An 18000-nucleotide genomic window follows, 5' to 3' on the forward strand; every position below is an offset into this window, starting at 1 on the left:
TATTTGTAAAGGCAGTTATAATTATGTATGAAAGCAAGAAAAAAACCAAAAACTTTTTACCTGGATAGTAAAACGTTCCTCCCCTTTTTCACCATCCATCTCACCGCGGATTCCCCGGGCTTCATCACCGAGGCCTGGGAGGAGTTAGGTCCAGTCATGGATCAGTGCCTGAAACCTGCATTCTCTCGAATGACCAGCAGAGGGCGACTCCTCTGGTTGTAAAAAGAAGTCTGTGTCTATAGGTGGAGAGAAAATGACTGTACTTCTCACTTGATTTATAACGTCAGTAAACATTTTCCTGAGCAGTTTATGGTCTAATTTTCTACATTCAAGTCTTCTTCCAACACAGCGTGATGTTCATTTTGTAAATTATGGTCCCATTGAGTCAAACAGACGATAAAGCATAGTATGCATTGGGGCGCGGATACCTCGTGTAAATCACACGGTATCCGCGCCCCAAAGACCCAAGATGGCGCAGGCCAGAAATTCCATGACTGGTGGGTATCAGCTGAAAACCACACTTTTAAATTGGCATGAATGAATCGTATTTCTACTTCAGACAACTTATTAATTGAGGCAAAGTTCCAACTCCTTTATCGCTGAACTACCCTCCGATGTGACACAATTGACACAGGACTGCTGCGATAAAAGCAGACTTGCATATTTATTGCACATTTTTGTACAGTACAGTGCATCATTAAAGGACTTTGGAGCGCATGATTACAATATATATAAAAACCCATGACTTAAAAAAAAACAGCAAAATAAGCTGCCGTGTGATTCCTGGATCACATTCTTTAAAAAAAAACACCCAAATCACACAACTCTCTGAAACACATGACAGTATAGCAGTGTCTGTCTAGTCAAGTCTAGTCTGTCAAGTCTAGTCATCTTGCCAAGGCAGCAGGCATAAAGGCAACTTAACCCCTTTCCCCCTACACCAAGAAGACCTTCACTAATCCTCTGCCTTAACTAGTTTAGCAGAAGGATTTAACTCGTGCACTCTCATTCCAGCCTTACAGGGCTGTAGGCTTGAAGAGTCGGGGTGAGGACGGCAGCGTGCTGCACTGGAACAGTTTCGGCGAATATAAACCAATTGGATCTCGAGAATGACTGTTGAATGGTTGTTTGGAAAGATTGCACAACTGGACACGAGACAGAGAAACACTGCTACACGTTGAAGTAGTCACAACACCAGATTTTTGTTTAAGAGATCTTTGAGGACCCCCCCCCACTGATCTAGTCTCTGTGAGCTCATGCGAAGCAGTAGTCAATGTGGGCCAGGAGCTCCCTGTGGCGGCTGGTGGGATAGGAGGCCCGACACTTTGGGCACTCCAAGAAACTTTCATCGAGGAGACTGGAGACTTTAGACGGGGAGGCGGTGTCATCAATAGTCAGACGCTCAAAGTTGTTGTAGGAGCTGGGCTCTGAGAATCGGGCATTGGGCGGTTTCTGAAACAGAAAAACACGGCGTTACATTCATTTATCGGACTACGGTCGAACCAGTAAAAATTGGCTGAGGTTGAACGTGGGGTCGAGATCCCGGTGACACTTACAGCAGACTCCAGTTTAGCAATTTGGTCGCGCGCCTTGCGAAGCTCCTTCAGCACCTTGTGCAATTGGTGCTGCATGCTTTGACGATCGATTTTCTCATCTTCAAAGTCCTTGGCTGAGAGTTGGATCTTAGGAGGGGCAGACATATATGAGAAGGGAGAGCATAAATTTGCACAAAAAGTGGGATCAGTGTGGATTTCCCTTCCGACTCACTTCTAATAGTTACTCACTAAATGACAGGGCCTGTGCCTGTGTGTTACCTGTTGCTCCAGTGCTGCAATTCGTCCACGTTCCTCAGTTTGGTTCAGAAGAGACTTCTGCAGCATATTCACCTGTGAAAGCCGAAATATCAGTAATTTGTCAAACTCTTTATTCAAATCATTTTCCATTCAAATGAACATGGGATTAGATTCCATTTAAAAATTCACAGATATCTATTGAGCTCCTCTGTTTCATTAAGTAAAATCTAATTTTTAAATTTAATACTCCCCGAGAGCTTTGATATAATGAGTGGTTAACTTTATAAATAAACAAATAATTTTCAGTCAAGAGTGACTCACGCGGTAACATGACGGTGAGCGTGGGCTTTACCTGCATCAGAAGCTCGGCCGATCTCTTCCTCTCCTCCTCCAATCGGACGTCCATATTCTCAATGTCCACTCTCATCCTGTCTTCCCGCTCAGATGTCACCTTTCTTTCCTCGCACACTGCATGTCTGGGTGCAATGTTTGTGTAATCCACATAAATGTTCAGAATAATCCTTTTTACTTACATTAGTACTCAAAAAATTAGGGAAAAAAACCCACATTTAAACCTTATTAACTGCTTTTATTGTTAGCACGTAAAGGGTTCTTCCGCAACTGTCTGCTTAACACCAAGGTCAGTAAAATATTTATTTGTTGTGGACCAACTGAGAATCTAAAAAGGTCTAAGTATTGTCCTCGCACTAGGTTTCCTATTTAAGATAAACCGTGAAGTTGAGTGTGATCAGACTTTGCTGCTCTGCCTACCTGCTGCTAAAGCGCTCCGCCTGCAGCTGCGCCTTGGCCTCTTTCAGCTCTCTGCACTTGTCCTCCTGCCTCCTCTGCAGCGCCAGCATCTCCTCCTGGAGCTCGGCGACCTGCTCCCTCTGCGACTGCAGCTCAGTCTGAGCTTTCAGTGTCTGCAGGGCAAAATGAAAATATACATCTCAGACTGGTTTATACTTTTTAGTCAACAAAGATGTCTGAATCAGAGGAAAGTGGATTTTTAATGGGGTAGTCGCATGCAGATTTCGCACTAAACCAAAGTATGAATGGACTGAATGTAAATGAATTGGACCGCTGTTTAAGAGGGAGTCTGCAAGGTTTCTCAAGAACGTGAGCAGCAGAAGCCTCAAAAAGTATAATACAAGAATAAATGAGGCGGCCAGTCTGAAGTAGACAGAAACAGGAATCCATCGACCTGGAGAAGAGCTCAGTCGAACTGACCAAATGGTCATTAAGTGAAATCCTATAACATTTACCTGTTCTCTCTGCATATTGAGCTCCTGATGGGACCTGGCAACCTGATCTTTTTGGCTCTCGAGCTCTTTCTGCATCCCCGACAGCAACTGGTCATAATGGCTCTTCAGCTGAGCCTCCTTCTCCGGACTTGCTGAGTTGGCGGAAGCTGTGATAAGAAGTGTATGGTAATGTTTAATGCTGTGGCAAAAAATATATATATATTTGAGAGCTCAGAATAAAAATGTCCTTTTCACATACTGTATGTATCACTGCACAAAATAAACAACCACAACAGTGGTGTTGCAGGGTTATATTGTCGCGTTCAATGGCATGCAATTGTACTAAGTACGTGGCGGGTGTTGGAAATTAGCCTCCTTACCTCCGTCACCATCTGAACCGGCCGCTTGTTTGGTGTGCTGCTGCTGCTGCTTGGCCTGGGCCAGCTGCTGCTCCAGCTCCAGTGTGCGGGCGAGGACGGACTGGACGTAGGCCTCTCTCTGCTGGTCGTACATAAGCCACTGCTGGTTCTTCTCAAGAGCCTGGTGGTGACATGCACAGCCCCCACACTTCAATTCAATGACACTGAAGGAAAATAGCTTCCATTTTTTGTTATTGTAGATGAAAGGGAAGAAGTTTGGCTTCATAAGAAAGCTTTTTTCAAAACCCCTCAAAACAGGAACACTGTTATTATTTTTTATTTTTTTTGGCAAACCAAGTGTGTCCTTCGTTCATACCGACACAAAAATGGCTGCTAGATATTTTGGAAATATGGGATAGTGAACTTCAGAGAATTCTACTATTCCCACTGGAATAGAGTGCGACAGAATATAGATATTTCATCTACAAAAGGAATATGGACGCAAACATTTTTCAGTAGTAACACAGTGTGTACTTGAATTACAAACAGGCACACAGACAGACAGACACAAGAGTAAATCATTGACTGAACTCACATCTCTCAGTTGATCGTGTAGCAATGCCACGTCGGCAGGAGGAACCTGTCCACTCTGCTGAGAGAAAAACAAAAACAAAACTTTTCAAATAAAGTAGGATACACAACTACAGTGAACTTCATATCTGTCCCTCATTAATGTTTTCCATCGAGTGAGAAGACTTTTCTGTTGCGCACACAGCGACACTGTAGAAGTGAATGTAGGGACAATAATTACAGACAGAATCGAAGGCGTTTGATCCGAGATTCCACAACATCATTTTGGACTTGTTTTGAACATCAATCCGAGAACAAGTGACGTTGTTCTAAAAGGAAAATGATGGACGCTCTCCCTTTGATGTCCTCCATGTTCATGTTGTTGTTTACCATCTGTGTTCTGTCAAACAACTCCCGACAATAAAAACAGTAGGTTTGCCACAGGCTTGAAAAACCCTTGTGGGTTTGCTGCTTTGAATTATTAATCTCCTTAATTTTTAATAAAGCAAGAAAAACATTGGTGCAAGTGATCAATCTTTGTATTTTTTCTTTCTTTCAGAGACTGGGCTATGTCACCCGGGGTGATCTCTGCGCTAAGGCCCTGTGAGCTCTTATTCCAGCAGACAAGCATCATGAGCTTGTCAACTTTTTCCAGACGGATTTCAACATGCAACCCATGAGCTAAGCGCCTTGCAAATAGCTTTCGTGAATCCAGGAAGAGCAAAGGAAGGGATGAGTCTACTGGTCAGATTATTTCTAGTAATACAAAAAAGGGGCGACGGTTAGCTAAGGTTTGGAGCGTGGGGAGAAATCCTGGGAAATTACCAAGAAGACATAAAGATGAGGAAATCCACTTGCAGCTCGGGAGCTGAGAGACACTGGGATCAGAAGGACTACGTGTACACAAGTACCAAGTATTCCTATCCATTTAGGTTCCGTACATACTCTACATTTTAATACTGTCCAACCTTGAGTCCAAAAGTGGTGACTTGAAAATCAAAGCAGGAGTTATGAAAACAATCGGAACATTGAGATTCATAGACAGCGTTTCCACTATTCCGGTTGACCTTTGAGGGGAATAACACAACAAAACAATGAATCTTTAAAAAATAAAAAAATCTGGACCTGTGTCTTTCTTGTTAAAGTCTGCACTTTACTCCCTTCAAACTTTTTCTCATTTATATGGATTTTTCAATGGATGACAGTGTATCCAAATTTTACAACACTGAACTTCATATCTGCCTGACATATATGTATTCTTTCAAGTGAAAGAGCCTCTACAACATAAAAAAGAACTAAACATAAATCAGTTAAGCAAACATTGATCACCCCAACCCCCAAAAAAGAAGTATTTTTGTCCATGAAAGGGAGACATATCATGTCTCAGTCTCCAGCAATTCAAATTGCTCGAGCGCTTAGTTGTAGCGTTGCCGGCTAAGCCTCTCCGTGAGTCAAGGACAGACATGACGACCGCTCTTAAAGTGTGTAGCGAGGGGCATGCTGGGCTCTGAGCATCAAAGCACTGACCAAGAATCAGTGCTGCCTTTTGATAGGCAATAAAAGCCGACCAGCGTGAGGCCACTACAAATTCACCAAAGACTCTCGCGCAGACGATTTTTGATGAAATGAATTGTACACTGCAATGCGAGTGACGTGTTACTTTACTGGCACTGGTGGCTAGAAAAGGAGTACAATTTTTTTAAATGTGTATTGACATTGACCATGTTTTATTCTGAGCTATGTTTTACTTGCGCCCCTTAGCTTTTATTAACACAAACTACTAAAGCTGCTCCAGAGACGGAGACGTCTGCAGTCATAGAAGACAATCAGAGGTCCCACAGTGCCACCTAATGGACAAAGGAGCAAGTGCATCTGCATTAGGTTCACTGGCTAAAAAATAATCTCAGGGATGGAGGGTAGCAGAATGGGGAGTCAGAGGACAAAAAGATGAGCAGGATTTAATCGCAGGTTTGGCGGGGTATGCTTTTCCGAGTGAGTGATAGAACTACTCAACCAACTCTGTTTAGTGATTTTTCCCCCCCTAAAAATCAAAGGGAAAAATTTCTAATAATCTCATCAACAGCCTGCAATAAAATCAATGGATAATATCCCTGAGGTTAGCAACTAACAACCTCAGATAAGTTAGTGAATAGGCAATTTAATTATCAATGGCAGAGAATAATTCAGAGCATTTTTTCACAACCTGTACCTGCGAATTTAGTAAGGCGGGAGTCCCAGTAAGATAATTGGCTATTTGTAGGAGGAGGAAACTTTCTGTTCTAATGAGAAAATCTTGACAGGTACAGAGGCTCTAATTTGGTCAACCTACCGTCACCTGCGTTTCCATGGATTGGCACCGGGCAGAGACGGTGGCCAGCTTGTTTTTAAGGTTCTCTGTCTCCTGTGACAAGCTCTGGAACAACGTGTCTCGCTGCTCGACATCCTTCCTCCGCTGCTCCAGCTGGGTCTGCAGCGATGCTATCACCTGAAATACAAAGCAATATGAAATATTCACCGACCATCGCACAGCAACATCGGCAACGCAATTATGTTTAAGCAGAGACAGTTTGCCGAGGACATTTGCTTTCAAAGCAATTATCCACTTCATGCAAATGGCATCACGTGGCCGACAGTCAGTCTGCCGGACGTTGGCCACTGAGCATCTACGGTTTTTAGCACAATTGTTGACTAAATTTAAGATGGAAGAGGCAAGGCATGATCTAATCACAATACAGATTCACAACATCTCGGAAAACAGACAGCTGATAATATTCCATTTAGCAGCACACCATCTCCAAGTTTCAGCCTGATGACATTTCTGACAAGCCTAAATTAAAAAAACTATTTAAATTCCTGCCACAACAAAAAGACGTTTCACAAATATAATCAATGACCTAAAAAAAAAAAGGGGGGGGGGGGGGGGGGGGGGCCGCATAATTTTTTCTCCCGCAGCATTAACAAGTCACGTCAGTGAAACAGTAACAAGTCATGAATGCAAATACAGAGCAAGACACTTGGTTTATAAATATCAAGTGGAGAGCAAACTCACCATGTGTTGTCATGCAGTTTTTTTTTGCTGGCTGTCTAAACTTCACTTAGCTGAGCTGCTGTCAAATTGGAAAAGAGGGAAGCTATTCTCCCCCCCAACTGTTTTTTGTGGCAGCTCAGTGGATTTCTAGGATGATTTCCCCCTTCTGACAGTTGTCTGCTGCTGGCAATACATATGCCACTAATACAATGCCAACAGTGCAATAAATCCTCCCACGTTGACGAGTGCACTACACAGCTGTAGGGATATCTCCTCGCCCTGGGCAGAAAAGTGCTGTCCAGTATGTTAATCTACGTTTCCATGGGACTTTTGTATTGATATAAAGTCTACCTTAAATGTGATGTTCTTTTTTCAAACTATATTTCTGAAAAGATGTGTCATGTGTACATACCTCTCCTCCTCTGGCTGACAGCTGCTGTCTCATAGTTTCCAGTTCCTGTTCTTTAACCAGCAGCTGCTGATTGTTCCTCTCCCGCAGCGTCTCGAGGGAAAGAATCCTCTGACGTGAGCAACACAGGACATCAAATAAACATTCGAGCAAAAAGACAAGCAGGGGATATATTTTCAACTGTACACATAAGAAACAAAACAACAACAACACTTCTTTTACCTCCAGCAGCTTGCTTTTGTCCGAGTCGGGTGGTTTGATGTGTCGTTTGGCCAGCTCATCGATCTTCTTCCTCAGGTGAGCGTTCTCCTTCCGGACTTTCTCCAGCTCTGCCTCGGCCTTGGAGGCGGCGCTGCTGGACTTGAAGCCCAGTTTGCTGACGATCGTCTCTTTGTTGCCCTTGGCTGCCATTGCGTCGACCTGGAGGAGTCTGGGGACACGAGAGGTTTGGCAGAGTTACGGTCTACTTTCATAATTGCGCAGGACGCGTTTCATTTCAGGGGCTGCAATTCACGATTATTGTTAAATATGGCTGTGCTCTGTCAGTTGTTTTCCCGATGAATCAATTTGGTTGCTTGGGCCATAAAATGGTGAGAGGTTTTGTTTTTTTTCCACACACACAAAAGATATTTAGTTTAGCGTTATAGAGGAGCAAAGAAACCGGAAAATATTCACATTGAAGAAGCTGAAATCAGAGAATTTGACACCCCCCCGCCCATTAAAACTACTTGAACCGATTCATCGATTATTCTAGTAGTCGATTACTAATCGATTAACTGTTGCATCTCTATTTCATTTCAATTTAAATTAAAACCCTCCATATGAAGAGAAGCTCGTGTTTGGCAATGAAGGTGAGAGATCACAGACTACGGAATATTAACAATAAATCTAATTATTTTTCACATCGCAATGATCAAAAAGGAAAGATAATACATCCATTTACTCTTTAATCCCACGAATTACTGAACTTGTAAACAGACAGTCCAGTAATAAAACCTGACAGGTTCACTGACAGTTACAACAGGAACTCCCTCCCACCTGTCGGCAGTTGTTGTCGAACGTCAACGGGACGTAAACGATTTAAAATGACACAATTTAAAACGACACGTTACGCACACGGATAGACACGATGTGTGGCGGACTCACAGAAGAGGCTGGTCGGATGTGTCCCGTGAAAAACACCGTTGTTTGTTTCCACACACACACACTCACAGAGAGAAGAGACGGTTCACTCGAGCTTTCGTTTCCTGAAGTTTGAATTACGGCGCGTTGACGTCACGTCCGCTCCGTCACGTACAGCGTGGGGTACGCGTGTTTCTGTTTAGCGGCGGTGCCTCGAAACGGCACATGTTGGGCGGTGCCGTCCACAAAATGTAAAGCGATTCGTAAAGGTTTATTAGCAGTGGTGATTTGAAATTTTTACATTCGATACAACTCCATTCGCCTGCTGTACCTTCTACTATTGAATAAATTGTGAATATGTTAATTTATTTATTAGTATTATTGCGCTTTTTCTGCTCTTCAACGCCGGGTTTGACATTCTGCGCCCGGCTGCCCCCTGTGTTAAATGAAGCGAACAGACGGAGGAGCGCTGGACGTTACAATCCTCTCAAACAGGTTCATCTTGTATCTTGATCTCGGCGACGTCAACTTGTTGTCATAGTAACATAACCCCAAAAGACACTTAAAATTACAAAGACCTGTCTGTGGAGACTGATCTGCCGGGATAACAGATTCAAAGTAGAAGTGTATTTCCTTTGTGGCATTTTTGATAACAGCAAACACTGCAGCCTGTTGTCAGTGGGCATCATAACCATAGACTGTATGATGATCATAACAGATCTGCTGCAAGCAGTGCAACAGGCCATTTGCTACCTTGGACAAATGTTAAAATATTAATGTCGGAAATGAATATTAAAAACAGAATTATAGGATATCAGAGGATTACATTTTAAGTCAGACCTTTACAATTTTTTTTAAGTGACTGATCACAAATGATATATTTCTAACCTTTTAGCTCTGTTTTTCTTTTACAGTGGCACAAAGTATGAAAGTCTACATCAACAATGAACAGTAAAGTACCAACAGAGACCCCTTGTGCATACTGTGTGTGCCGCCTATATTCTTCCAGGTGGTGTAGTGTGTGAGTGAAGACACTCTGGGGATGGAGGGGCTGGGGAGAAGCAAGCCTGGGGTGTCCTTATCCCCTCTTCAATTTGGCAGGGTTATTGTAATTTTAGGGTGTAAATGTGTTTCATGACCCACACTGAGCTTATATTTGAATAATGCTGAAAACAGAATTGGAGTTCTGGCTTGGGAATTAATTATTTCTCACAGTTGTACGACACCGGCCATTTCCTCGCAAGTAAACGTTGGTGTGCGTGTCAGAGAGATGCTGCACATGCAGGCATGAACTTGCAAATAAACTGTTGGCCTGACCTTCAAATATCTTGTCGTATTTTAGTGAGTCAGGTGTATTTGTTCCTATTGTCGCTACAGTATGATAATAGCCTGGTCCATCGTGGAATTTATTATTATTTTTTAAAATAATAATGATTGACTTCACAGGCGAACCGAAGGTGAACTGAAGCCCAGGCCTTGATTCAAGCAGCAGTTTCAGTTTAAGGCCTCATTAGGGCAAACAGGGTAATAAGTCAAAGTCAGTGATTACAACACTGCATAATCAGGCTTGCCACTTGTATTTGTCATCGACTGCATTTCATTACGTGTTTCTCATAGTCCGTTTCATACACATGCTAATTAACTCCTTCATGTAGAAGCCGAGAAAACACGTCCAATAAATCAGTAGTATCACTTCACTGTCCCTGTTCAATTCCTTGCACGCCACTGCATCGAGCTGATACACACAAATTAATCACAATCAAAAGCCAATTCATGATGCGAAGAAAATGATTCATTTATTCTAAGGCACTTTGCTTTACAAAAGCCATGAGCCCATATTGCCCCCTCACTTTTGGGAATTTACTTTCTGTCTGCAAAATGTGCGTTTCTGTTCCAGAAAAATGGATCAACCGCAAAATAAGTTGGGGTTGTGTTCTTCCGAGCACTTTATATATTCTGGGATCCAGATTCTTTTTGCCTGTGGCCTTGTTTTTCCTTCTACACAGCACACACACACACACACACACACACACACACACACACACACACACACACGACACAGCCACAGGGGCATCCAAGCATATAAATAACTCCACAAGTGGCAGTAGTGATGCATTTCCAACCGAATGCCAGTCCTGGGTGTAGTTCTTCAATTCCTTTATGAGGCAAATATCACGATGGACTGAATCATTACAAGTTTAATAAATCTCAAAAGCCCTGTAAGATTGTGTTTGAATGCAAAGCAGGGATGGAGATGGAAATATTCCTTCCTTGCTTTCATTAGAGGCCAAACTGCCAGTGTGTTTCGGAGTTATGAATCGGATTTGACCTGACAAAGGTGACAACTGCAAAGTAAATGCACATGATTTTTTTATAAGACTTAGTCACTGGCTGTATTAGATATTCTCTAGACCTCTCTCAGGCTTTGTTCCAATCCACTGTACCAGAACCTTGTTGGGAACTTGTTTTCGAATTCTTCTGACCTTGCCTCAAAATGTTCAACGTGGGAACAAATTCTTTTCAGTCTGTGAGACTGGCTAAGGGGCGGATTGTGTTGGACATGCCTCAGGTGAAAAATGCCTGCAGTCAATAGAGTGCTCCTGTGTGTAGCCTTGGTGTAATAATTGTGAACATTGTTCACCTCAACATCCGTTGTATTATTATATGTTCATATCGAAAGTGAAAGTTGGCACAAGTTTCTCAAATGAACTTTGTACATTACATCTTTCATGTTGTGATGGAGTAACAAAATATACAAGCTACAGAGTAGCTAGTATTTAAAAAAAATATGTTAAGCTGCCTGATATCAATTAACTCTGACAGATTTGATTCTGTGGGAGTCGGGTCTGTCAGTATGCTCCGTAATTGCAGCTGTAAACCTCCATCGGCGAAAGGCGAAGAGAGCTTGGTTTGTTCATCAAGCTAATGAAAGACTGCCAGGAGACAACAGTGTTACGAGAAATTGGAGTCATGTGTGAAAGTTGTAAAGCGATTCATTTGTCTTGACGATCAAACTTTAAAAACGTCCCTCCCACTGCCAGTCTCTAAGTCGGGCCCCCCCGGCCTTCCTCACCAAGGCCTGGGAGGAGTCAGGCCCAGTCATGGATCAGTCCCCTGCCATGTCCGCAGAGCACGTAGCGCGCTATACCACTTTGCAACAGACCTCATGCTGCCGCGCATCACTCGCTGGCCTCGCTCCTGTCGTATTGAACTGGGTCACTGACCTGAGAGAAGGCCCACTTCTGTCACGGCGTGCACCATGCAGCGCTGCACTGCATAGCGGCGAAGCGCCCGTGTCTTCCGGAGGAAAAGGTCTAGTGCCCTGCACAGAGCGGTAATGTGAGAGCCAAATCGCCTCGATTGGACCAAATCCGATGAAACCCAAAGGTTATTAAGCTGCGGCAGGTAAACAGCATAGCGACTGCATGTTCTCATCTCCCCTGTTCCTGTACTGCATTTTCTAGAACACACAGAGGTCAGGTAAGTTGGAGATTATAAATTGTTCATGCGAGTATCGGTGTAGAGACGGTGCGATGTCTCCTATCTATTGTCTACTAGGGAAGGTTGATGTCCCCGTGACCTTGGGAAAAAAAGAAAGATAAAACAAGCATTTTCATTTTTTTTTATTTTTTATTCTGCACCGACGGCGTGTGCCAACCTACAGCAGAACTACAATACTCAGAGCAGCATTTTGTTATCAAACAAAGTCAGATTAACATTCCATCAATATTTAATCACGATTCCTAAAAATCTTCAAATGCTCACAAATACTTTGAAGTGGCTCATCGTGAATACAAAGCGACGACGCGACGTGTTCGTTTCTTTTTTCTCTCCCACGGCTAAACAAATAAAAAGAACGAGATGGCAGGCACGTACGACGGTGTTTCTGGAAATAAACACTTCACTGACTCTATTGACTGTGACATTAACACAACTGTGACAAATTTCAAGTTCACTGTGCCACAGAAGTCCACCTGCGGATCAGCCGCCTGCCTCCACAGAGTGAAAACTGAAAGAGCGTGACACATTCTGCAGCAGCTCATTAACGTCGCTCTGTCTCACTTATTCATATTTCATTTGTTTATTTCCAGCTTATTTCGGATAGGGATCTTCTGATTTTGTCCCACTAGTAAAACTTAAATGTCTTGATCTTTTAATTTGATCCTTTATCCTTTATCTTTGTTTTGCTGCCTTTGGCATATCCTCATCCGCAACTTTATCAGATTTACAGATAGTTGTTTGTTTAAATATGTAGTGACGCAATAGACTGTATATAAAAATGGACGTGGACTCCGGAAAGTTAAGTAAACGCAAAAATGCCTGAAACCTGTTTTCTCTCGAATGACCAGTAGAGGGCTTAACTGGTTGCAAAAAGAAGTCAATTTAAATAGAAGTCTTTGAAGAAATGACTCTAATTCTCACCATAATCATTTCGCTCAGGAGTTTAGAATCTCAATCTCTAGTTTCAAGTCTTCTTCAAAACAGCATGACATTCATTTAGTAAATTTTTTGTCTCATTTAGAGTCAAATAGATGATAGAGCACGATATGCATAGGAGGGTGGATACCACGTGATTGACAGCTAGTACCATCCAATGGGTGCAGGGTTGCTCGCAGTCAGGCCCCGCCCCCCACTCCTCCAAATATGGTTTCTTCTGGTTTCTAAAAAACAAAGATGGCGCTGGTCAAAATGCGAAAACTCAAGGCTTTCAAGACGGCAGCTCACAAACCAATGGGTGACGTCATGTTGGTGACATGCCTACTAAATAAGCACTAAATACTTATATTAATAACAACCATAAACACAAATCCAATGAATTATTAACCAAATAAAGAATCATAAAGGGTAAAAGAGGGAAGAGGCAGTAAGTCCCCGGAGGTGTCGGTCTCTCTTGGAGGTCCGGACTGACCAACATAATAAATTATTGCTGTCAGTTCTCATCTTTTCCTCTCTATCTCAGCCCTTCTTGCCCTTCATTTCTTTCTCCTTGTTCAACGCCGCGCTCCTCTTCCCCTCCCTTTGGTGATTCTGGCTCTCGCACGTTTCCCTTCTCTTTCCTGGACGACTTTTCACTTGCTGAGTTCAAAAACGCTAACTGGGCCACACCTACAAATACCGTACCTAAAAATGAAATAAATAAAAAGCACATCGTTATTCTACAGCCTTTTCTTTCAGCCACTGTAATTACAATAAAGTTAGTGTCCGTCCGCGCTATTCTTTTTCTCTTTCTCTCTCCCGGAGAAACACTTGCCCCTACCGCTGCACATTTCGTGTGTGACCTTGTGAACTATTTCAAACCTCCTTGGTCTAATGATCAGATGATTACTCTTCACCCTCTACAGGCCCAGCCATCGCTGTGCATGCCATGACCCACTGTACACACCAACGAGCCAGTGTGGAAGAGTGCACGGCAACAGAAAGCTGGAAAGATTGAGCTGTGACTCCGACCGTGAGTTTGCAATCAATTAAGGAGCTAATAGATTTTCCCTGGGCCTCCATGTTTCAGAAAGAAACAAGGAGAAAGGAAACTTCAAAACCCTGAGCGCTTGATTGGATGTTTCCAGCCAATGATATTAGGAAAGGCCTGGAATGGATATTTTTGTGTTGCCATAAAATAAACAGTCATTATCCCACCGTTGTAATCCAGTTCAAATGAAATACTCATTACAAAAGGTAATTAATGAACAACCAAATCCTGCCAAGCCCAACTCAGACGGATTCCAGGCTTGATTTCCCTACGCTGTTTCATGGCGGGCAAATTTTACTTTTTGAGAAAATGCTCATGGACCGCTCAAATTTCCCCCCACCAAAAAACACCAGCACATGCTGTTTGAGGGCTCATTACACGTTAGCGTGCTGGAGAATGAATGAAAATGAGTCATATTCTGTCTCGGCGTGCCGTTTTGTGCTGTGTGAACACTGCTGGAGTTGATTCAAGTCCCAGTCTGAGGCACCAAGAGGTAAGGATACATGTCCATATCTGAGTACGACGACCCTCTGTTCAACATATCCTTAAAGGAACCAATGAAGCTGAATTCTGCTTTTACATCTTATAAAGTAAAATCTAAACCATGGCTATTTTTACATTTGGAATGTATATGATTTCATATTCTGCATTTAAAAAAAAAAATGAACCCCATATTGTAGAATTTATTCTTAACGATGCCAAAGACGAAAAAAAAAAGAATGTGAATCTAGTTGTCTGCTAAAAAGCATTGCCTGGCTTTCCTTTTAATGACCATGCCTTTGCGTTATCGTGCTCTGACCTTACAAAACACATTCTTAACATTGGTGCTGAGCAATTTTCAAAGCAAACCATGCTGCTTTCGATTTCTGAACGGGTCTCTGCTATTGACGAGGCAACCGTGTGTTTTTATTTAGTTCAATACGGCATGAATCATCTATTTGAACAGCCTTGAAACTTGCCTCAGCTCATTCAGCAGTGAATGTATGTACTGCCTTGTCAGTAGGCTATGTAGTAATTTCTTCTGAATTACTGGTATGCAATTGAAAATGCACTCAGGTGTTGGTTGGTGCAGAGTGTACGCAGGGTTTGAGGGTCAAACAGCATTGCGTGTATGAGATTAGATCAGTAAACCCCACCAGGACATGAGGGAATTAATTTGAGCAACTTTCAGTAGTTTACTCTTCTTTCCTCACTTTGACTAAACACTTTTTTCCCCTATTATCCATGTTGAAAAAATAATCTAACCTCGATGATGAAGATTTATCTAACATCCACCTTGGAAATGAAATAATGAAAACAATTAAACCGAGCCTGTTACTGCAAATCTTAGAATCATGGCCTCAAGCTACTTGTATTTCCAACCGGTACTTCTACAGCTGCTGGGGGGGGGGGGGTTGAGTGGAAGGATTGGGGAGTAACTCAATTAATTTGAGACTCCATGTCCTGAGTCAACTGTAAACCTAAACTTCTAATGTGTTGCAACTCATTTATTTTATATATTTATGTATAAAGTCAAAGTGTCCAGTGCACAACAATCAGTCATCCAATAATAATACACAGATAATGAGGCCTTCTTGGCGTCTGCAATGGTGCATTACTTTTGGTGTTGTTAAGAGTAAGAGCATGTGAATTTTCAAATTCCTGAAAATGTTAAACTCTGACACGTATCAGAGTGAATGAGCCGATCCAAACGAACTCTGCTCAGTGCTCCCCATGGATTCACAGCCAAGGTCACACTTTGGTTTTCTGCTGCCGCGCCACAGTTCTCCACAGTGAGCCGCGTGCGCACGCGGCGCTGAGAATAACATGTGTGATCAACAGCCCTGTCAGCAGTCAGAGAGGAAGGGTTTACATTGGGCGCAATTGACTCGCCCTCACCACTGAGAAAATGTGCTCTCGGTACCGCGGCCTCGCAGAGACTCCGCCGACACAAATTGGCGTTAAATACCTTGAAATATGACAAAAGAGCAAAGATCAAATATTAAGGGAAAAAAAGATCTTGCGAGAGAGAGAGATTGTGCTCATAAGGCACGAATTCTACGTTTTTATTAAATGCTATTTCACTCCTCCTCTGTGGGGAGTCAATTTACATCCTAAGGACCTCAGTGCCCCCCCCCCCCCCCCCCCCCCCCCATTTTAACAACTCGCATGAAAATCTTTGCATTTTTCCACCTTGCAAAGTGGTAGCGAATAATCTCACCCGGTCTGAATGAGTGGTGGTCTATTTTAGGAACTCTCCGAGGTGTCTCCTCTTTTAAGCGGATAAAAGATTATTGTAAGATTCTTGCCACAGTCAAGACAGAGCTTAGGCAGTCGTCATCATTAGCGCACAGGGCGAACAACGTTGACAACCCGGAAAAAGTTGCGTCTGATGAGCTCGTGCCTCCCTCTGCACTCACTGAGGTCTCGACGCTTCTGCCAAACCCCTCACACTCTGAACAAGGCGGCAACCACTGCTTTGTCGATGTAGTATATGTGGCTATATGGAAGCAAACAGACGTACACTTTTGGCACTTCAGGCCTCAAAGTGAGAGGAGTGCCAACCAACTGCTGTATGATATAATACCAACATTTTAGGCAGGCAGGCAGAGAAAAAGGAATGTTTCCATCACCATGGCAACCTTTCAATGCAGCCGCAGACGCACTTGACACAGACACACTCCAAACACAGGTTTTTGGACTTCATACTCTTCGTACTTTTTCCAAGCAATATTCATGTTTTATCATTCGCGCTTTCAGCTGAAAACTTCGTTTAAACCTTAAAATTGAGTTTTATGCAACTTTCAAATCCCATTCATACTAATTTTACCAACTGTTCCCATGTTCCCCACTTTTCCAAATTCAAGCCGACAATCCAGTTCGGCGTCAGCCTTTCAGCAGCCGGCATTCACACCCCAATTTCTCCAGGGAAATGACATTTCTAGTTATTATCATTTTCTCCTTCCACATTTATCAAACTTGAAACTCCATTCAAATATCAAAATGTTCAACTCAGTTAGGACACTCCGGCTTGTGTTCACAACTGTCATACTTTCCCTAATATTCAACGTTTTCCGCGGTTTTTGTTCCATTGAAATGAATGGGAATTTTCAATTCTTGTCGACTCATTCATACTTTCAGCTGTGAACTCCCTCCACCCCCTTAAAATGTCACTCAAATTCAAATGTCATGTTACGTTGCTGCCCTGGAATTCCAGGAGACGTGACAAGACGCATGCGAAAGCGGTGAACCAATGAACGAGCTCAATCAAATCTTGTTGCCCGTACTGTGTCAGACATACCTCAGAAATTGTGCTTGCCTTTCAGTGTGGTGGTCTCAGACCGGTTAGGTTTTTTTCAAATGTGGTCCAGTAACTCACTGTCCCACCTCTGGAGAGGATTCACTATCTTTTATATGCCATGAGGTCACAGATCACAGGAGTGTCCGCCTTTTATCCTTTGAATCATTGCACCAACAGGGATGACATCACATCTGCATCCCCCCCCCCCCCCCCACCATTATCTGAATTTTTTAATTTTTACTAGTAACTTTAAATGAAAATTGGACATTCTGACGGCTTCGCCAGACTAAAAAAGCAGTGCGAGTATCTAAATTAAAAAGAACTGGTCATTCTTGTACCAAGACATCGGCGCGTTTGAAACGTTTTATTATTTTACTGTGTGGATTCCTGATGGATCCTTTGCAGATGACAATGAAATTCTGAACTTTAACTTTTGGGGATGGGTCATATCCAACACACGTTACATATTAAACATCATTATTATTATCATCATAACCTTTATTTAAACTCTGTTGGATGTTCTGAAGCTCATTTGAGGTGCCGTGCGTTTGAGCACGACAAATTGAGCAGCTGAAAATGAATGTCAATATGAAAATGCTGAATCAAAAATGAATAAAAGAGGCAGACAGCCCAGACGTGAAAAGCTACAAACTATATTGCCCCTGACCAGATCTGGGCGAACAGTAATGCTATCTGCTGAATGTTGCATTTGTAAAACCAGCGCGTAT

The 18000-nt window shown here is 42.7% G+C and overlaps 1 protein-coding gene across 3 annotated transcripts; it reads right to left on the reverse strand.

Annotated features, from left to right (window-relative positions):
* Positions 1-645: 645 nt before the first annotated feature.
* Positions 646-17406, reverse strand: cep55l (centrosomal protein 55 like). 3 transcript variants are annotated; one of them, XM_035613006.2, is made up of 12 exons: positions 17273-17406; positions 7626-7833; positions 7407-7514; positions 6296-6451; positions 3992-4048; positions 3418-3577; positions 3059-3204; positions 2565-2716; positions 2146-2269; positions 1815-1886; positions 1557-1682; positions 646-1452 (listed from the first exon to the last, which is right to left on the reverse strand). In XM_035613006.2, the coding sequence occupies exons 2-12, from the start codon at positions 7812-7814 to the stop codon at positions 1255-1257; spliced, it is 1488 nt and encodes a 495-aa protein (XP_035468899.1). In that variant the 5' UTR covers positions 7815-7833; positions 17273-17406; the 3' UTR covers positions 646-1254. The 3 variants fall into 3 exon arrangements, with proteins under 3 accessions (XP_035468899.1, XP_035468900.1, XP_035468898.1); XM_035613007.2 differs by lacking the exon at positions 17273-17406 and adding an exon at positions 8550-8696 and having other exon boundaries at positions 3992-4045; XM_035613005.2 differs by lacking the exon at positions 17273-17406 and adding an exon at positions 8550-8696.
* Between the last annotated feature and the right edge of the window lie 594 nt (positions 17407-18000).

Source organism: Scophthalmus maximus, chromosome 16 (genome assembly GCF_022379125.1).
Source record: "Scophthalmus maximus strain ysfricsl-2021 chromosome 16, ASM2237912v1, whole genome shotgun sequence".
In the NCBI taxonomy this organism is placed as follows: domain Eukaryota; kingdom Metazoa; phylum Chordata; class Actinopteri; order Pleuronectiformes; family Scophthalmidae; genus Scophthalmus; species Scophthalmus maximus.